General features: G+C 43.5%; 1 protein-coding gene across 6 annotated transcripts in view; it reads left to right on the top strand.

Annotated features, from left to right (window-relative positions):
* LPAR1 (lysophosphatidic acid receptor 1) overlaps positions 1 to 21,772 on the top strand; it is a 111,069-nt gene that overhangs the window by 26,092 nt on the left and 63,205 nt on the right. For 5 of the 6 annotated variants that reach the window (XM_084779229.1, XM_084779228.1, XM_084779227.1 and 2 more), the window contains exon 2: positions 19,742 to 19,901. In XM_084779229.1, the coding sequence (XP_084635355.1) occupies positions 19,857 to 19,901 (45 nt within the window). In that variant the 5' untranslated portion in view covers positions 19,742 to 19,856. The remainder of the gene's footprint in view (positions 1 to 19,741; positions 19,902 to 21,772) is intronic. The other variant, XM_084779231.1, reaches the window with a different exon arrangement.

Raw genomic sequence — 21,772 nt, 5'->3', positions numbered from 1 at the left:
AGTGGATGAGGCAGAGTCCAAATCCGGAGCTTCGTGATGTTGGCCTCCTCCTGTCAGATCCTTGACAACAGAAAAATATCTCCTGGATTTATATTAGATAATTATGGGAGGTTAAATTGGAGAGGGACAGAGAAGCAAAATAAGAGATAGGATTAAATATCCTTGCAATTGTCCAGCGGAGGTGACTTGAACTAAGTGGCAGTGGATATTGCAGGAGAGAGAATGGGTTTAAATCTATTGAGGAGTCATAAGCAAGATGCATATTTAATGAGTCATGTATACACATTTAAGAATCATTGTCCTCATAGGGTGTCAAGTTTCTTCTTGGTAGCCTGCTATCCTTCCTCTGAGTGCCATCAGGCCTCCCCATACAGGGGACGTGGTCAAATATGGGACACCAGAGTTCGTGTGAAAGTCAGACCCCACTCTCCACTCAACTGTGGAGCATATACAGGGGGAGGAGGTCCCCCTCAGTCACAGTCATAGAGGAGGGGAGTAAAGGGAAAATGGGAGGGAGGGAGGAATGGGAGGATATAAGGGATGGGATAACCATTGAGATGTAATATGAATAAATTAATAAAATATATTTTTAAAAATGTAAAACAAATAAATAAATAAAATGGCTATTAAAAATCCCCTTTCTGAAAAAAAAATCATTGTCCTAAAACTATATAAAAGTGGAATTCATTGGTGTATTTAAGACTGAGAGAGTATGAATAGAAGTAGACTAGGAAAAGGTAGGTAAAGAACTAGAGGTGGATTGGCTTTTTCTGATCCTTGAACGATGCCTGAGAGAGCATCTGAGGGTTGGATAGGAATTGAGGGGACGTGGTGTCACGAGTAGGGCAAGTTTGAAAGGAAAGTGATTAACAATGTACAGTGCAACTGAAGGGTCAAGTAAGATAGGGACAGAGAAATGGCAAGTGGTCTCTTCTCAAAGGTTTTGAGGTGGGGGTAGGGACATTGACCACAGAGCATATACAGGGCCACAGCAAGAAAGCCAGTTTCTTTAGTATTCCTGGCTTTGAAACAGAGCAAGGGGAGAGGGGAGGAAGAGAGAGAAGGGAAAGAGGAAGTTGGGGTCAAGGGAGCATTTTCTTGTTTCTTAATAGAAATTAAAAAAAAAAAAAAGAAAGACATATTAGCATTTGTATTCTGGAGCTGAAGAGAAAACAAGGCTGAAGTCACTAAAGAGAATGAAATGAAATAAAATAAAAACGAGACAGGGGCTAATTGGAAACTGGAATGGATGAGAGGAATGTCTTGTGAAGTCAGTGTTGGCCAAAATTGGTGACACAGACTGTCATAAGAAGGTCCAGGTTTGTGAGACAAGCATTTAACAGATGTTTATGTCATAGAAAACTATGGCTGCTGTCTGCCTGGTGGATGCCAGAGTCTTAACTTCATCTTTATGGGAAGATTTATTAGATGTTTTCTCCTAAATCGGAATCATTAGGATCACATTATTAAGGTACCTAATGCAACCTCAGTCCTAGCACTATATGACAGTTAGCTACACATCACTTGGAGCTGTGGTCAAAACTAATGCAAATAAGGCGTTACTATTACAGCATTACTTCTAAGTTTATTCGTTATTTCTATCACGTTTTGTGTCTATGAGGAAGGGGAAGGAAGCTCCTGACCCTACCACATTGCACTGGACTCTGGGTCACTCTGCCCATTCAGTGCTTACCACCATTTTCAGTCTCTGAAACCTAAAACAGTTTTTCATTTCCTATATCGGTTCCTGTTTTGCTGCTGTGATAAAACACCATGTGCAAAAATAATGCTAGAGTTTATTTTGGCTGCCAGTTCTAGAAGGAGAGTCCATAATGGCAGGTGAGGCATGGCGGCAGCAGGAAGCTGAGCGGTTACATTTTGTATACACACAGACACAGACACAGACACACACACAAACACACACACATATATACACACACACACAGAGAGAGAGAGAGAGAGAGAGAGAGAGAGAGAGAGAGAGAGAGGGACACAGAGGGGAGGTGGAGGGTGAGGGAGTGACATACTTCCTCCGACAAGGCTGTACCATCTAAAGATGCCATAACCTTCCCAAACGGTCCCACTAACTAGAGACCAAGTATTCAAATACACAGGACTATGAGGGACATTTCTCGTCTAAACCACCGTATCCTAAAGGAGATTTTTCTTTTCAACTAGCAAAACTCCTAAGGCATCTCCAGAGACAAAATCTGTTTTTCTATAAATCAAGGATGCTTCTCTTTTGGCTCGTTGTTCCTTCTGTTGGTGAGTGACATGAAGTGTCCCCAGATGGTGGGCTCTAGGACTTTGCTCGAGATGAGGATGTACAGCAGTGGACTGTGTCTTACGTTGGGATGTTCCTGCTTGCCTCCAGGGATTGGGCCAGTCATAATCCTCCCTTTACTAAGCCTCAATCTCCATGGTTTAAATACGTTCCAACTGTCTCCCCAAGACAAGCGATTCCATTTTAAATGGAACCTGTGATCTGCCCTGATTCCCAGAGCGACTCAGCTGGGCATGCAAATTAAGTTTCCCATATCCAGCATCACTTATTTTCAAGAGAAGTCAGACAGATCATGCTGTTGACTTTGGGTGGACATCTCTTTCAGGAGACGGCCTTTAGTTATAGATGATTTACGTTGCTTTGTTCTATTAGCCTTGGCAGGAAAAAACAAACAAACAAACCAACCTCTCTCTATTCATGATGTTAGGTCCCTGCTTTATCCTAACTGCCACTGTGGGACAGTCCCCCACTTGTCATGCTTATGGGTTTCTGTGATGAAGTTGGCACGCCATGAGTATTGTTTGGTAAAACAAAATGATCATCTTGCTCCCCCCACCCCCCACCCCAGATAACTAGAATACACAGCTGGGTTGCTGTGATGCAGTTAGCAGACAGATGAAGGCCCATTCAAAGCTGAGGCTCTGGAAACGCCCTGGGAGTCACGTGTGAGAATACAGTTGGACAATGACAGGCTTCGGTCTAACGGAGGACATGCCACACCAGTACCCACCTCTTCTGGTGGCCAATGGATCTTAGACTTCCGAGCTTCAGAACGATGAGAAATATATGTTTGTTGGTAGCCGCCCCTCGGGCGATGGTGACAATGAGGGCAGTTCAAACGCACTAAGCAGGAAGCACAGCAGCACAGGTAGTGCTCCCCCGTGGTTTTCTTTGGGACCCATATTCAGGCAAATAAAGTGGAGTTGTGGGGGGAGGGGTCTGGCCCTTCTAATTCCAGTTGTTCCTTCTTTCCAGCACCCATAGCTCCCATCAAGTGCTGACTGCTGTTAATTCGGCTTCTTCTGCATTGTAACTATGGTCCTGGCAGAGCCCTCTGGACTGCTCGCTGTCCTTGGCTTCAGGGCTGTTAGGAGGTTTTTGTCGTTCTGTTTGTGCTTATCTGTATTTTAACTGGAAATTGGGTGCGCCCTGTGGCAAATTGGGGATGATGTCATCTTTACCCGGAAGGTACCTTATGATCATTTGCAGGCTCTATTGATTAACTACAGCTGTTGATGCTAATGAACTACCTCTGGGTTGAGCTGGTGTGAATGATGTTGGGCTTAAGGTTTCGAAGCAGCCACTCCGGGAAGTAGGAGTTATCTTTCAACAGATCACATTCCAGCTGTAAATGACAAAAAGCTGCCCACGTCCACATTCTTCTGCCTTCTTTTAAAATCACAATCTAATAACTTAAAAAAAAAAAGCCTTTGTATAAATTAGAATTGCCTTTTCCAGTCGAGCTGCAATATGATCTCAGGCGTATGAACAGGATATGAACGTAGGAGACCTCAGACCTCTTGGCTAGCTCACTTAGCGGAGGAGAGCTTGCCGCTGACTTTGTCTAAAGTTGCTGGTCTTGGCAGCAGCCTCTCCCAGCAAGATGCTCAGCATCCAGCGGCTTCATCCTATGGGCCAACCCCATGGCGACGCAGGGCCATGTTCTTCTAATTAAGCGCTATTAAAAAGCAATGTGCTCCTGGGCTCTTGGCTGTGTGTTTTTGTATCCAAGACTTACAAATGGTGACACCGCCTCTCAGAACGGTGCCTCCCTGGTCCATAGAATTTCCACCAAAGTTTTTACTGGATGAGTCAGAAATTCTCTCCTAAGACATTTTCTGCCAGTCTTTATAATTGAACATGTGAAATAAATGGCCCTCAGTTTAGATTAAAGTCCGCTTTGTTTCAGTTTTTAAGAGAAAATGACCATTTTGTCTCTTAGGCTGGGTATTAAAAACACATAGGATTGTTTTTAGCCCAGTCCTGAGCTATCTACTTCCGGTTCTGTGCAAGACCACATGGAGGACTTGATTTATGACGTGGGCAGGTAGTAGTGAGTCGTTCCCTGGGTCAACTCAGGACCACCAGTGCCAGCGTGGCCTGGGAGCTTGTTGGTAAATGTATGTTTGCTGACCCAGCCTGTACTTACTGAATCAGAAACTCAGCAGTGCGAGGCCTACCGCCTGTTTCTGAACAGCTCTGCAGTGAGCACTTGGCACTGCATGTTGTAGTTTGAGAACTGATTGAATACACATCTAGCTTTCAAGGTTAGCTCATTATGAGACCTTGTTAAAATATGGATTCTTGGTCCCACCCGCAGAGTGGGAGTCTGGAGGTCTTGGCAGGTGTGTGGGCCAGTGTTTCATATTCTGTGACAATGCTTTACTCTCTCCCGCTTCATCCTACTTGATCACTCTCAGTAGCCGTCTGTGTGGATTATGCCAACTTGTTCCTACCAGATGTCTTTAAATAATTTGGGTTACAAATAATGGCATGTAATCTAAGGTTTGCTTCCGCATTACTTTAGATTTCAGAAATATAGGCACCTAAAGAGTGTAGGTGTGCCTGTCCTACGTCTGCATTGTTCGGTGGTTGTTTTGTGGGTATATCATATCACCTGAGAATCATGTTTTTTTTTTCTTTAGCATTTGTTGAAAGTTGCTAGAGATAGAGCCATATTAATATCTTTATGTATTTCCTGTCTTGCGTGGGTAACTCTTGCCAAGATTTGGTAGAAGAAAACGGTCTCGTCACAGCTTTCCTTTCTCAATATTATACAACTTGTTTCTTTTTCTGATTTAGTCTTTTTGAGTAAAAATCTTACTAAAAAAAGAGATCATTTATTTGTTTGTATGTATGTATGCCTGTGTGAGAGGAACTAAATGCTGGTCCTCTGCAAGAGCAGTAAGTACTCTTAACATGTGAGCCATCTCTCCAGCCTCGAATTTGTGATTAAAAAAAAAATGTGTATTACTTTCTGTGTCCTGGATGGACACGGCTGGGGTCTCAAAACTAAGCGATTGGAGAAATGCCTGTTGTATTTTTTTTTTTTTTACTTTGAAATGAGTTTTCTATAAAATGAGTTGTCTCAGAGCTTGCTGCTGTCTTTCATTGGTCTCTTTCTATCTTACTGCCTGCACTGTGGTCATTGGTATCCTGGCTGTGAAAGAGTTAATGTTTTCCAATAACATACAAAGACATAGGCAGTGGGGGAAAATCTGGTTCATTTTGTTTCAAAATAAACCATACCTCCAATAAGTACAAACAGCTGCAACACAGGCTCGGGGCCAAAAGAAACCAGTGTGGTGCTACGAACTCCAGCCGAGAGGAGTTCATGTATCATGGATTTGAGGGCAGGCTCCATCTCGAAATCATTAGGCCCCAGCGGGAGCACAGTCCTTGCTTGTCATGCTGGTCACCTCCCTAGATACCAACCCAAAGAAAACTGAATGGCTTTGGCCTTAAAAAACAAAACAAAACAAAACAAAACAAAACGAAACAAAACCCACTCCTTCCACAGTCCCAGAAGACTGAGCACACTCCACCTGTACCTAGGAGACAGAGAAAGCTGGACCACAAGGCATTTACAGCATCCTTGGCTGCTTGGTTTTATTTTAAATCTCTTATCTCTTGGCTTCAAGCAGCAGCCACACTCACCCTGGCCCTGTGACATACTGCTTCCTTGTCCAGCCTCAGGAAAGTGTTGGTCAGGGAGAAAAGGCCTTGTGGGTTGTTTCTCATCCCCTCCTTTTTTTTTTTTCTTTTCCTCAGATAACTGCTTATCAGTTCAGGAACACCCCCTACCCCCACACAATTAGGGATTGACCCCAGGGCCTTGCACAGTTAGGAAAGTGCTCTATCATCCACTGAACTGTAAGACCAGCCAGCAAAACAGCCCCCCCCCACAGCCCACCCCCACGCCTCAGCAGGCTGCGCTCTTGTATTACCACAGAAGTAGCCCTTCTCCACAGTGGCCACCAGCTCCCTCCGCATGCCAGTTGAAGGGTCTGGGTGACATTTACTGTGTGTTTGCAAGAGCCTCCTGGGGCTTTCTGGCCACGTAGGGTGGTATCTTTCTGGCTAATGATGAGCTGGTTTGAAGCCTTTCAGATTTTCGGTCTCCGTTTGGCTTTCAGATGATGCTGTGAGTGGAGGCTTGCTCTATGGACCACTTAGGGTTTTACTAATCTCATCACAGTTTATTTAGATGAAGGAAGGGAGGCACTTCTTCATTTGTATTCTTCAAGGCTTTCTTGGTGAACAGCTTTAACAGTTAATCTTAAAAGGTATCACTGTTAGATGTGATGGGTCCATAGCTCATGATAGGACACTAGGAGCAGGGATGCTATCCATATAAATTAGGCCCTAGTTTTTACATTTGTTCTCGTAGTTACTAAAATCACCGTGAACAGGTAAGAGTCACTTACTTTTCTTTGTGTCGATTCTCTTGTTTCTTTAGCAGAGTGGCTATGTTTAAAATTCAGTCCAGGGCTGGAGCGATGGCACAGTGGTTGGGAGCACTGATTGTTCTTCTGGGGGACCCGGGTTCAATTCCCAGCACCCACAGAGCAGCTCACGGCTGTCTGTAACTCCAAAATGTGACACCCACAGACATACAATGCACATAAAAAATTTTTTTAATAAAATAAAATAAAATTCAGTCCGTTGGATTGCTATATAAAAAACTGATGCCAGACCAAAAAAGTAGCTCAGCTGTAAAACATACACCTTGCCAGGGTGGAGACTTGAGTTTGACTCCCAGGACCCACATAAGGAAGCCAGGTGTGGTATCAAGTACTTAGGTCCCAGCTTTGTGGAAGTGGAGACAGGCTGATCCCTGAGGTTTGCTGGCCAGCCTAGTAGAGTTGGCATACTTCAGGCCAAGGAGAGAACCTGTCTCAACAAACAGTGTAGATAGTGTCTGAGGAGCAATGGCTGAGGCTGTCTTCTAGTGTACACACACACACACACACACACACACACACACACACACACACAGAGCGTATTTTCTCATATGTGAACTCACACACACATACAAAATCAGGCCAGGCCAGGCTGCCCTTACTGATCCTTCAAGTTGGTAAAATCATGTATGTGAATCCTCAGGAAATGGGAGATTTAGTGTAAGTTACGCCCAGCTGGGAGTCCTTGACCCTTGGCACAATGCCCACTCTTATTAGTTTCTTCTCTGTACTTGTAAAGGGAGCTCACTGAGGCAGAGGGGTGCATCCTGGGAGCAGGGAACAAAATGAAGTGAGGTACCTCATTATTTTTTCCAGTGATGTAATAGATATTAGGTTTGCATTCTACATTTTTAAAATTATATATACTTTTGCTGTGATGTGTACATAAGCCTTAGGTTGTATACCGATTTTCTTTCAAGCTAACTTTTATCTCCATTTTGATTGAGGCTTATTCAAGGAGGCTAGGGTTTTTTTTTTTTTAGCTCTAGAACTTTGAAAATAAACAGAGCTTTTGTATTTTTGAATAGCACATTGTGGGCTGAACAACATCTGGAAGAGATTATTCTCCCGGTAGGCAGAAGACATCTCATAATCTACTGTCTTCACAGAGCACGGCACCTTGTCACGTTTCTTCTATATCCCTGAGACGGAAGCCCTGCAGATCACGTGGCTGGATCCTCTCCTCTCTGTTGTGCATCAAGCATAAATGTATCGAACACTAAATATCCTGCGGCTTTTGAAAACAGAGCCAAGTGCGGTGGTCTGGGGCAGCCTGTGCTTTCCTCCGAGTCTAGACTTCTCCTTTTCCAAGAGTCCTACTTGAGTTTTGGCAGCGTTCTCTTAAGTGCTACGATTCATCTGAGACGTCTTTTCTTGTCTCCTCTAAGACCAGGCACATGCGTGTCTGGGAGGGTAATGTGATTTCTAACAGTAACTTCTGCCTAGTCTGAAAATTGCAAAATTAAGTTTCTTCTTGGCCTTTTCCGTCTTTATGGTTGGTATGGCAAAACGTGAATACTTGCTTTTAGGAACGTTTTTAAATGACAGATGTTTCTGTAATAGAAGGAGCCTCTCTGGGCTTTCTCCCCCACTCCTGATTCTGCTCCTCCCTGAAGCCTGTCGGGAAGTTGCAAGTACAGCGCTGAGTATGAAGAACCTTTCATTTCAGCAGTGGCTTAAGAGTGAATTGCTTACTTATATTTATTTATAGTCAACTCTGAGCTTCAAACTCTTTTTTAAAACATATTTCTCATAAATGAGGACAAGTCTTCCATATAGTTACAAAACAGATATCCAAATCAGTCAATTGATATGGTACTGTCTTCCGGTTTTCACATCCCATTCATGGTTTCTCAGATCACCACAGCTACATCCTTGGCAATTAAGGGTTCAGTTCACAGCCTTGTGCTCTGTGCGCCTGCCCTAACGCTGCTTAGTCTCTTTTATATGGGATACTCAGGTGCTGTGCACGTTAACTCCAACCTTGTTTCACATTCTCTGTCATCCCAGGCCATCCTCTGAAATCTCTGAAAGCCCCAGAGACCCCCTAACTCTTACATTCTATTTGATGATGCCAGAATCTTCTGCCTTCTTGAGCAATAGTCAGGCTCGTTGGACCAGAGCTGTGTGGCTTCTTCGATGGTTGGTCCATGAGCATCATGTACTTACTTGGCTGGAGCCAGACAGTTCTTTTTTTTTTTTCAGGAGAGAATAGTCTACATAGGCCCACATGCTGAGTTGACTTCTCCCAGTATTCTCACTGCGAGGTCATATTTCCCTCCATCCTTGGGCTGAGGAGGTAGCTCAGTGGGAGAGTATTTGCCTAGTAAGCATGAGCTCATGTGTGAACTGACATTTGAGTTCCTTCTAGGGTTTGGACGTCACGGGTAATGCTACCACCTGCCTCTGTGCTCAGGTCTTCTGTACCAGACACGCTTTCTTTTCTCCCAAGTAGGTAACTAGGAGTGAGATGACTGGGTTGTGGATAGTAAAAGTGTGTTTAACGTGTAAAGAAATGGTCCAGTTGTTTCTGGGCTGACGTCCCTGTAGCATTTGGGGCTGCAGTATCTCACATCCTCACCAATACTCACAATGGGTGGCCTTTTAAAGTCTATCCATCTTACTAGATACTTAGTAGTAGTTTGATGTAACTTTCAATGGAATTTTCTTAATTGAACTTCTTGCCTCTTCCCTGTATATAATCTTGTGAAGTGTCAAGATTCTTAAAAATGGCTTTGTTTCTTACTGAATTTTGAGATTTCTTATATATGTTGCATATCAGCCCATATATGTGTGTGTGTGTGTGTGTGTGCATTTTAGTTTTTATTTTTACATTTTTATTCATCTTCCTCGTTAGCAAAATAAACTGGGGTATTTACGGAAAATTTTAGTGTTCAGTTGAAACTGGCTTGCAGTTCACTAATATTCCTTAAATATTTTCCCCTCAGTGTTTTAGGTTGTTTTTGTTGTTGCTGCTGCTGCTGTCTTTTGTTTTTGTTTTTTACTGTGTCACTAGTTTTTTTCTGCAATGCCAAGATTTCTGTTAATACTACCCAATGATATATGTATATATGTATATGCATAGATGTGTCTATATATATGCACATATATATGTCTGTGTAAAAATAATTTTTTGTCTGTAGAAGTTTGCTTTGAGTCTTAATATCTTCCCTGTCTCTTGTTGGCTTTTTGAGCATTTGGAACGTGGTCATAATAACTGGGAATATGCTGAGCAATTCTAACATTTGTGTGTCAGGGATCTTCTTTTAATTACATGATTTTTTTTCATCGTCTGGTCATATTTTTGTCTTTTTTTTGTGGTTTGTGAAGATTGATTCGATACCACATTATGATTTCTCCCTTGTTGAATACTGATATTGTGATGCTTCTGTGTGTACTGTACCCAGTGGCCCAGGAACTGTATGCTTTCCCAACCTTGCTGATGGTACAGAGACTCATTCTCCTGTCTGAGTGAGTGAAGGCACCACTTCCCTCACTCTATTCACGTGGCTGCCTCTCTGCCTTTCACACTTTTCTCACATGCATTCTATGATCAGTTTTCTTTAATATCTGAAGGAAAATACTTTGAATCTCTTTCTGTTTTCTCTTTTCTCATAGTCAGTTATTTGAGCTGTAGTTTTGGGTTGTTTGTTTGTTTGTTTTTGGGTTTTGGTGTTTTTTTTAAAAAATTCTTAGAGTGTCAGATCTCCCCTCAACTCAGTAAGTTCCCTGTGTTTCACCCAGCTTTCCTTTATACTATAACTTGGGCACACTTAAAATTCTTTTAAAGGTGTAGAAATTGAACCCAGGGCATTGTGCATCCTACCCCTGAGCCACACCCCCAGCTCCCCTGAGTCAGGAAGGAGTTGGGGCAGCTGTACAGCCCACTCTGTCCTTTTTCTGCTTCTCTGGGAGCATTGTCCTTTGTGTCCATTGTCCAGTCTTTGTATAGCTGCTGCTGTGCTTCTTCTTCTTCTTCTTCTTCTTCTTCTTCTTCTTCTTCTTCTTCTTCTTCTTCCTCCTCCTCCTCCTCCTCCTCCTCCTCCTCTTTTCCTTCTCCCCCTCATCATCATCATCATCATTATTCTTCTTATTCTTATTGGTTGTCAGGTAAGCTGTTTTTATCTGGCCCATGCTAATTTACTTGAGTACATTCTTTTTTTTTTTTTTTTTTTAGCAGAAAATTGAATACTCATATCTCCTCAGAGAACAAAACCTGTGTGTTTCTTCACATATGAGAGATATTTGAACACTGTCTGTTGTTTTTTATTAGATACAATTGGATTGAATGTCAACATATTTTTAATAACATAGTTGATAGTACTATATTATTAGATGTTCAGATCATTTCTATTTTTCTTTTCATGGTTTTGCGCTAAACATTCTTGGAGTGCCGGGCAGTGGTGGCACACACCTTTAATCCTAGCACTTGGGAGGCAGAGTCAGGGGAATTGCTGTGAGTTCAAGGCCAGCCTGGTCTACAAAGTTAGTCCAGGACAGCCAAGGCTACACAGGGAGACCCTGTTTCAAAAAAATAAAAGAAAACAAACAAACAAACAAACAAAACCCACAAACATTCTTGGAGATAAATGCTTGCATGTCATATTCATTTCACGTATACAGTAGAGTACCATAGCTTCAGACTCAGTGTAGTGTTTAGGATCCTGACATATATCATATAAAACATGCCTGTCCATAATGAATTCCAGAAGAGGCATTAGCAATTGTACCCACACTAGGTATTCATACTGTTCACAAATCCATCAGACAAGTTCCCCTTTAAGCATAACTTTCTTATGTTGAGATGTACTTGTTTAAAAACACTTGGTTTTGGTTATTGTTGTTCTAACACTCAGACATGATTTTTATGTATTCTCCCGAAGATGACTGAATGTCAGCCCCTTTGAATCTTAAGTGACGGATGACGCCTCTGTTTACAGAATCCCACCACCACTGAGAAGCCTTTGTGGGACCAAATCACTTTTCTTGCCACAGCCGCAGACTTCCATATTCTGACTCTTTGTCCCCTCCCCCTTCTAGCCGTTATCACTTCCTTTTGTCCCTCCCCTCCGCCTCCTCCAATTTGCTTATTTATACTCATATTCCTCAATTTAGGCCATTCCATTCGAGAGCCACTTCTGGTGTTAGAAGCACTTGTGTGTTCTTAGCGGGAGGCATCTTCTAGGGCCGCCCCATCAGCTGCTGTTGGAATTTGCAATTGGATCTTGTCTGAGGTATGAGAATGGAGATTGCCATTCCCTGCAAACCCTGAGCTGAAGCCACTCCACCTCGGCTCTGTGGCTTCTTTCATAACAGTCTGCAGTGGAAATTCACCCAGTGTCCTTTCCCTAAATGCAGAGGTCCTGGTTCCATCCAAGCCTGTACTGTTCTGGGTCCATGTGCAGACATTAAGATGAAGGTTTGGACATTGTGACCTTGGGCTCTGGGAAGATACAGGATTGTGTCAGGCCTGCCTCTTACTCAAAGAAGGAGTTTATTTTTCTACTTTTCAAAGTCTTCTCAGTCTTCCTTTTGTTCCTCCTCAAGACACAGACCCTACTTTTCTCTCCTTGAGCTTTTTCATGACTGACACTCTTAGTTGAGTTCACTTTTCCTTAACTCGGGAATTCATAGTTATGGCTCATTCCTGACTGTGCTTCCAAAGCAGAGAGTCTCTAATTATCTAAGCATAATAAGATATATTAGCTTGATTCCGAGGCTGTATTTATTTGTCCAGCACATCCCTCACTATTGTAGTGACCACTGATTTGAGGTCATAGTCCATGAGTTTCAGGACAGGGTTTCTTCCCACCAGGAAGGTGTCTGGGTTAGCAACTTTATGCTTATACGTCCAGGTTTGACATCAAGATAATGAGTTTATTAATGCAGTTGTTATCTTGTTTCTTCAGTTTGCAAGGTAGCCTAGGCATTTTATTTCTCTGTTAATTTTTTTGTTTTGTTTTGTTTTGTTTTGTTTTGTTTTGTTTTGTTTTGTGTTTGAGATAGGCTCAAATTTGTGACCCTTCTGCTTCAGCTTCCCAAGTGGTGGAGTTTTTCCTTCTCTTGTTTAAAGCCTCCAGCGCCATCATCAGAGCCTCATGCTCATGACATCATCATCTGGCTCCACTTCCAAGAACCACTGATGTAAATGGTGACTATGCGGACTGAATCTCCAACTCATAAACTTCTAACAAATTACATTTATTTATTTCATTTTATTTTTCTGTGCATTTTCTTGGCGTGTATTTCCATGTAACCTATGTGTTCCTGGTGCCCAGGAAGGTTAGAAGAAGGTATTGGATACCCTGAGACTGTAGCTATGGATTGGTTGTGAGCTTCAATGTGGTTGTAGGTGCTAGAACTCAAACCGGGGACCTTTGCTAGAACAACATACACTTTTAACCATTGAGCAACCTCTCTAGCCTCGGCATACAAATGTCTGAAGGTCACATTTAAACCATAGCATACAGCTGAACTCTCTCCGTATTATGAAACTGCCATTCTATGCTCAGTAAACATTCCCTCCGGCTGCCTATTCTTCCCTCTCAGTGCCTGGCAACACCAGTATGTGTCACTAAGTTGCACCTTGGCTGGTGCCTATGTCAGAGCTTGTTTCCTTAAGGCACAACAATATCCCATTGTGAGTATCTACCACAGCTTGTTTATATGTATGTATCCATCACTGGATATTTGGGTTTCTTCCATCTCTAGGTCATTGTGTCTGTGCTATGTGGACATGGATATATAATAGCTCCTAAACATCCAATCGCAATTATTTGGGAAACAGGTTCAAAAGTGGGATAGCTGGCTCATAGTTTGAGTTTTCCAAGGCTCCTCCATACTGCAGCTTTTTACATCCCACCAACTTCGTGCAAGGGTTCCGTTCTTTCACGTCCTCCTAAACATGACCCCTCATTATAGTTTTGCTCTGCATCTTCCTGATAGTCAATGCTGTGGGGTTTCGCTTTGGCTGTTTTTTTTATCCACCTACACTCGTCCTTTCAGGAAATATTTACTCAAGTCCTCCACCTATCCTTTATCACATTATTTGTTCTTCAACTAAGAAAATGACTCCCCTGTTAAATCACCTCTGTTCCAGTTGTTTTCCTCAAGTGAGCTTGTTATCCTATTTGAATATTTTCTATGCACTGAGCCATAATTTCTAACCAATATGACACAGTCTATTACCATAAATGCCTGTGCTTCCCTCGACACAATGGCCGGCCATGATATTGCCTTGGATTTCTGCATTGACACTTTATCTTTTATGTATGGTCCTAAACTCTTTGATTTTGGGGCCATGTTCTTTGCATTTCATTTTTTTTTAAAAATTTGATCAGTTATAGATATTTGTAAAGTGTAGGCTCCATAAGGCTTGTTAGGGAAACTGAGTCTCTCTTCTGACTTCCCCTATGGGAGATATCCTATTCCACCAACCCCGGGGCCTGGCACACACTAGGCAAGTGCTCTGTGGCTCAGCTGCACACCCGCTCAACGTGTACTTGTTACTCTACTGCTAAGCTGCGGTCTTTCTAGCCCTTCAGGACTTATCTCTGGATTAATGTGATCTTACCAAAGTCCACTGAGATAGGCAGGTTCTTATCGGCCCTTTCGCTCAACAAACATGTGACCTTCCACTTTAGGGACTGCTTTGAGATCTTCCCCCACACCTCTGTCTCTCTGTCTCTGTCTCTCTCTCTGTCTCTGTCTCTCTGTCTTTCTCTTTCTCTCTCACACCTAGGGCCATGTATGTCCAAGTTAAACACTGTGGCACTGGTCTATACCCCAGCCTACTTTTTGCTTTTTACTTTGAAACAGAATTTCCTTGAGTTGCTCTCTGACTTGCAGCCCTCCAGCCTTAGCTTGCTTTCCTTTGTTTCTGTATTCTTCTGATTTATCTCCTAGGGTTCCTGCCCTGGCTCTCTATTCCTTCTCTCTGTTCTCTCATTTTATTTTAAACATTCTGGCCAGCTTTCTTAACTTCACATTCTAATCTTTTCCCATTTGGACTTAATTGCCTTTTAAACATCCTGTTTTTTGTTTTTTGTTTTTGTTCTGGTGAGCATCTCTTTCTGGGCCTTTTGTTAAGTCTTTTCCTTTCAGATCCCAGATCCCAGAGGGCAAGTCTCTTTATCTCATGCTTCAGGGGAGGTAGGTCTCCTGACAGACGGACGCTGGGGAGGTAGGTCTCCTGACAGACAGACGCTGGGGAGGTAGGTCTCCTGACAGAGGGACGCTGTCTTCTCCTGCTGAAAGGACAGATGGGACAGACACTGAGAGACAAGTGGCTTGCCTGTGTCTCATCTCCTTGATGCTCTGGGTCTTGGGTTTCTGCCAGACTGACAAGTTTGTTGCAGAAAAACACACAGATACAAAGTCTGGTTTATTTTATTTTATTTTTATTTTTTTATTACCCTAGTTCATCTCAAGTCTGTATCTGTGTAACAAACAGTTTTATAAAATTTGGGGGCTCCCAATGAGGATATCTTCTTTCTTTCTTGTAATTTTTTTCCGGGCGTGGGGTACAGCATCTCACGGAACCCAGGCTAACACCAAACTTGCTATGTAGCTGAGGGTGACCTGGAACTTCTGGTCCTCCCGTCTCTACCTCCTGAGTGTGGGATTAAGGCCTGTGCCGTCATGTACACCTTCTTTCCTGCTAGGACTTTTGTTCGCCTATCCTGTGTTGGGCTAGTCTTCAAATGCAGGTTTTCCTATTCCAAAGGTCTGCTTTGTCTTCTCTTCACTGTTTATTTTCTGTTTTCTACTTCCTTGACTGCCTTAGTTTAAACTCACAGTCCACACTTAACTTTCTTTGTGCTTTTGGTTCGTGAAAAGTCTTTTGTGATCTTGTTTGTCTACCATGGTGACATGCTCTGTGTTCAAAGAGGCTACTACAACGTCCTCAGCAATCTTACGAACATGGACTAGAAGTTTCTCTTTTAAGAACTATACTTATTGCTTAAGTAAATATTGGCTCTAAGTCTGGAATCCCTTTACTTGAAAGTCTAACAGTAGATCTCATGGGCCTGGTGCATACAGACATTTCTCTCTTGCTTCTCCTTGGAGAGAGAAGCCAGTATCTACTCAGTATTCCCCCCCCCCCCCCCCGTCATCCCCTCTTTGCTGGGGATCTACCCGGTGTTTTTTCAAGAGACTTGTGTGAGTCACTACTTGACTGAAATCCAGAATAAGGAGAAAGGTTAGACTTGTAGTAGATTAATTTGCCAATTAGAGGTTTATCTTCCTGTGAGGCCTGGGGAGGGAGCCAGCTTCGATTCAAGCAATCAGATGGAAGTCTACTTCCAACCAGAGTTTTTCTTTTAGGTCTTTGGTGTGGCATTCGGCTCAGCAGCGGAGCCATTGTCACTTAGCATGGCTGTCTTCCTCTGCAGACAGCTCATGGCATTTTCTTCTCACAGTTTTCTGGTGAATTCTTCATAGCCTATGTAAACCAGGAGTAAGTGCAACCCGAGTTTACTTGCTTTAGGAGAGCAGAGGCTCTCCTAAAGGAGTCAGTGTGTTTTCAATGCACTCAGCTCTCCCAGGCTTGGTGCATCCTCCTGCCGAACACACTTCCAGGTCTTTGGGTTCTCACTTGCTTATTGTCTGTATGTGCACTTGGATCGTGGAGCTTCTCATGAAGAGGGTGCTGTGCCTTAACCCCTTCTGGACCATCCATGTCCATTCTTTCTGGCATATGGTTTTGGAGGGTTAAGCAATAGTTGAGATTTTTTGTGTTTTTTAGGGCTCATTCATATATATATATATATTTTTTACCATCATCAATCAGTCTGGTTGTCTGTCAGAAGGAATCAGCCTGAGTATATTTCTTATTGGAAATTTTTAAAAAGTATATTTATTTGTTCATGATCTTTGCTACTCCGTTTTAATTTGTATATGTTTTTTCTATTCTTTGGGTGAGAGTCTAGCTGTAGTTTTCCACTTTGCTATATTATATGAGAAATAGCTTTTATTGTCATTCCTTACTGTTTATATTTACAATAATTTTAAAATTAAAAGTCATGTGTATAGTATATGTGTGTATATGTGTTCACATGTGTGTCCCATATATATGCATGCATGTAGTAGTCAGAAGTTAACACCAGGTGTCTTTCTCAGTGGCTTAGTGTCTTATTTCTTCAGACAGGGAACTCAACTATTTAGCGAGACTCTCTGAACAGTGAATCCCAATGATCCCCTTGTCTCTTTTTCCCTAACACTTCCTCCACTTGTGTGTGTGTGTGTGTGTGTGTGTGTGTGTGTGTGTGTGTGTACAGGTGCATATGCATGTGAGGCCAGAGGATAGTCTTGGATGTCAGCCTCAGGAATGCCCTCTACCTTTTTGAGAGAGGGTCTCTTATTTATCAGGAGATTAGGGATTAGGATTAGGCTAGACCGGCTGTGAACTTCAGAGACCACCCCCATCTGTGCCTCCCCAGTTCTGGGCTACAGATACTTTCTATCACCTCTAGGGTTTTGTGTGGTCCTGTGGGCTCAACCTCATGTCCTTGTGCCTGCAAGGCAAGCACTTTACTAAATGAGCTATCTGCTCAGTCCTCCAGGACTCTTTCAGTTGGAGGGTTGGCCTGCACAAAGAACCTGGGCCCTTGCATCAGGCTGGGCCTGGTTCAGTTATTAGAGCTCTCATGGCTCTGTGGCTGTGCTTGGGTCATACAACCTTCTGAAGTCTCAGAAGTCTCCTTGATGACATGGTAACAGCATCTCTCTGAGACTGTGGCATAGCTGCTGCTGAGCTCCATATGGAGCGGGCTTTCCTTTATTCCTGGCCCCTCTCTCTTCTCTCTCGTTAGTAATGATGACATATCCCAGCTTGGTTTTGAGGAGAATACCCCTTTTCTTGTAATGTACTAGGTGTTGTGTTTCCATCTGGGCAGTCTTTGTACTGTGGCAGCTGGAGTTGTCTTGAGCTAAGATGAGGGACCTGATTATGCGGCTGGAGTCTTTTAGAATAGAATCCTATTTTCTTGCCCTCGTTATTGTTTTCATGCTCCTATTGTCTTCATCTGTGAATACGGAAAGTTGATATGGATTGTAAATGCATTAGGAAAATAGAGAGTTGAAAGCAGGGGCAGGCACAAGGTCATGAGTTAGTGCAGAACAGTGCACTGCTGGGTCCTCTAATCTTCCTGTTGTAGAATCTATCAGAAGCTGTGGTGAGGAAAGCCGTCGCCCTTTCCTAGGGGCCTCTCATTTAAGCTGTCAATGTCTTTTTTTCTTCCTTCTTAAAGTAGGGCTGAGGAAGATATCAGCATTGCCCCAGGGTAGCTGTGGGAATCCCATGTTGACGGTCAGGCCAAGATAGCTTGCAAAGCATGCTTGCTGGGTGTTTGTTCCTAAAGCGAGTACCCATGGTCTAAAACAAGTAAAACCTGATGTGATTCAAACTGTGGTGCGAAGGTAAGATGCTTATGCAAGAATAAAAAACGAATGCCCGTAGGCCATGGAGTTTCTGCGTGACCAGGGCACTCCTTACCAAGGCTCGGCAGCCTGGAGTCACCCGCAAAGCGCACTGCGGGATCAAAGCACTGGGATTAACTGTCCAGCTTCCTTGTTCCCGCTGCGCAAGGCTCAGATCATTTGACCCTTGGTTTGTGGCTTTAATTGTTAAGGAAACTGTCATTCTCCAAGAGTTGAACAATATGCAGGTATCCCCTTGCTTTCTGGTGAAACTAGATAGTCTATTTGCAGCAGTGGCGGGCTCCATCCGTTATTCTCCTAGTTTCTTATAGGTGCCCAGTGAATTCATCTGTCCTCTCTGCTCCCCCTCCCTCTCTCTTCTCCCATCCCCCTTTCTATTAGTTCTTCCTTTTCTCTCTTCTCCAGCTCCATTCTCCTCTTCTCCCATTCTCTCCCCCCTCCCCTCTTTCTTCCTCTGTCATCTCTCCTTCTCTTCTTTCCTCCCTCTTTTCAACTCAGGGTCTCACTATATAACCCTGGCTAGCGCAGAACCCTTTATCCTTGTGTTTCTGCCTCCCGGGTGTTGAGATTAGAGGTGTGACCACCACGAGCCTTGATAAATCTCTAGGTGAGAATGAAGACTACTGAAAATGCAATGATTATTAGAAGAAAGGGATGTTTACAACTTTTTTTTTACATGAAAGATTTTTCTTCATGGACTACATTGCAACGCTCATGTGATCATGGCAAACACCTCAACCCCAATATTTTTGAGATAAGGTCTCACTCTGTAGCTCTGGCTGGCCTGGAACTCACTTTGTTGACCAGGATGGCCTTGAACTCACAAATACCTGCTGCTTGTCTCTGCCTCTTGAGAACTAGGTTTAAAGGTGCGGTGCCACCACCCCTGGCCGATCTTTTGACAGGATCAAGGTCCTAGCTTAGTGCTGGGACTTTAGCATTTTTTCTGAGTTTTCTTAGTGAACATATGAATGAGAGAAGCGTGGGGTTTAAGTCCTGGTTGTTTAGAACTCTCTCCTTGAGAACATCAAAGGAGATTAGAAATCCCTTCTCCCTTACCTGTTGGCTGGCAGTCTGATTTATGACACATTCTACCTCCCAAAGTTCCTAACCCCTTCCATCACTTAGCATGATTCTCTAGAATCCCTTCTTCAAACCTCAGGGTTGTTTGGTTTTTGTTCCCACAAAAGAGTAGGGAGGGGTCAGGCTGAACTGGAGTCTTCGCTAACCACCTGGAGGGTTCTTCACCCTTTGTATGTATCTTATCGGATATCAACGTAGATTTTAAGAAATCATTATTTAATGGCAAAGCGGCTTCTCTTTTTAGTGCAATCTTTCTGTGTCCCCCAACCTGATGTTGTCTCCCCAGAGCATCTAGATGCTCCCCAGAACATTGTGCGAGCAGATGGTAGATCTAACTCAGCAGGCCGCTGTGTTCATTCAGCCCATGTTCGGTTCTTGTGAGTGACTTTTGCTTCATACAGCAGCTGATTCTTCCCTTGGCCACGCAAGTCCTCTCCGACTCACTCTGGGCTTCCTTCTGTTTTCGCAGGCTCACAGCTCCTCTTAGCATGACCTTGATCTGATCGGCCAATTCAAGCATCGCTTCTCCTGCCTGGCACCGCAGTGCTAGGGCCTCTGCATCGCCCCCAAACTACAGCACTGTCATGGCAGCTGCCTCTACTTCCAGCCCTGTAAGTTCACAGTCCCAGGTAAGTGATTTGACATGGTAGATGTCTTTGTTAATTACAGCTTTTTTCCCCCCAATAGTTAATCTGAGTATGAGAAAGTACGCTTTACTCTGAGGCAATCATACACACCTCTCATTGTCATCTGGGGAGCACTTAGATGGGGTGCTATGGAGAAAGAGAGAGAGAGAGAGACAGAAACAGAGAGAGAGAAAGAGAGAGAGAGAGAGAGAGAGAGAGAGAGAGAGACAGAGAGAGAGAGAGAGAGAGAGAGAGAGGAGAGGAAGAAAGGGGAGGGGAGAGGAGAGGGTGGAGTGTTGTTTGGGAAGCAGCTAGAAGAATGAAAGGACCCCTTTTGACAGGTTTAACCACCCTGAGGATGCCCAGTTGTCTCTATTGGCATCAAGCTCAAAAGCAAGAGTCAGAAGTAAATTCTGCTGCTTCTCTTATTTCCTCTTTCTTTTTTTTTTTTTTTTGCGGGGAAGGTGGTGGTACAAACAGTAGGTCTCCGCTTGATCTAATCTTATGACAAGCCCTCTGAGGGTGCTTCATTTCAGTGTTCCTTTCCTATAACAATTATTTTGCCTTGGCCCATTCTGGGAAATCTGAAAACGAAATGGAGTTCTAGCCATTTCTGAACAGTAGTCCCATGAAGTGCTTTGGCTGTACACGGGGAACAGTAATTCTTCAAGGACATCTGCGGTGTTCAGATTATGGTGCAACCTGCTGCTTTGGTTATCGTGGTCCTCCTGTCTCAGCATGCAGTGAGGTGTGGTGGGACGGAACCAGACCGGGAACCATCACATCTCTGTTCATCTACCTGTGCATTGGGCTCCACCCTGCCCGCCCCCCACCCCCTGCTGTTGCTTCTTGTTACGATGGCCACTTTCTTTCTTTCTTTTTTCTTTTTTTCCGCAAAGGTTTAAGAAAAAATAGATATGTTTGGGAAAGAGACATTTTAAAGTTGTTTATAGTTAGTGCACAAAATACTGGGTTTCCTTATGACATTTTCATACGTACAATCACTGTCCTGTCCTCGTTTTCACTGCTGTCCTTCTTGGGCCCCACCTCTGCCCCCTTGCTGGTACTCTTACCCCGCCCACACACCCCCTTCTGCTTTCATGTCATATGCATGGACTGTATTTGTTACTTTTTACTGCTGCCCTAAAGCACCACAGCCAAAGCAACCTAGAGAAGGCGATGCTTCCTCGGGCTTCTGGTTCCTAAGCTCTAGGAGTCCATAGCCGTCATGGGAAAGCGGCGGCGTTGCTGCTGGAGCAGTCGGCTGAGCGCCGCCATCTGCAAGCACAAGCAGGAAGCAGAGAGTGATGTAGAAGTGGCTTGAGTCTTTCAACTCCCACAGCCTACTTCCAGTGACACACTTCCTCCAGCAAAGCCACATGTGCTGAACCACCCAAACAGTGCGACCAAAACGGGACCAAGGTTCAAATACCCGAGCCTGTGGGGGACATTCTCACACAAACTACCCCGTGGATGTATTTTAAAATCTGAATTATGTATGTGAGGGAACCTTTCATCTTTTGTCTTTCTTCCCCCATTGCCCTGTCTGGTTCTCCCCTTCTTTCTCTTTATACTATTCCCTCTTCCCTCATAGTCCTCCTTTTTCTTTCATGTCAAACACACACACACACACACACACACACACACACACACACACACACAGTGTGTAATGTAAAGGTTACTTACCTGAAGACCAGACACATTAATTGAAATTTAAATCTTAAAGGCACAGCCCGTTGTTTTATCTGTTTTTATCGGTCTCATTTAGAAGGTTATTATATTTTGTGTATAATTAAAGTAAGAACATTGGGTTGTGTTATTTTATTTTTTAAGAAGGAGTCAAGAAAGAGAGGGAGAAAGAAGAAAAGGTCATT

This window comes from Acomys minous (genome assembly GCF_964271855.1).
Source record: "Acomys minous genome assembly, chromosome: 1".
Taxonomy (NCBI): domain Eukaryota; kingdom Metazoa; phylum Chordata; class Mammalia; order Rodentia; family Muridae; genus Acomys; species Acomys minous.
This window is presented reverse-complemented; position numbering and strand designations above follow the sequence as displayed.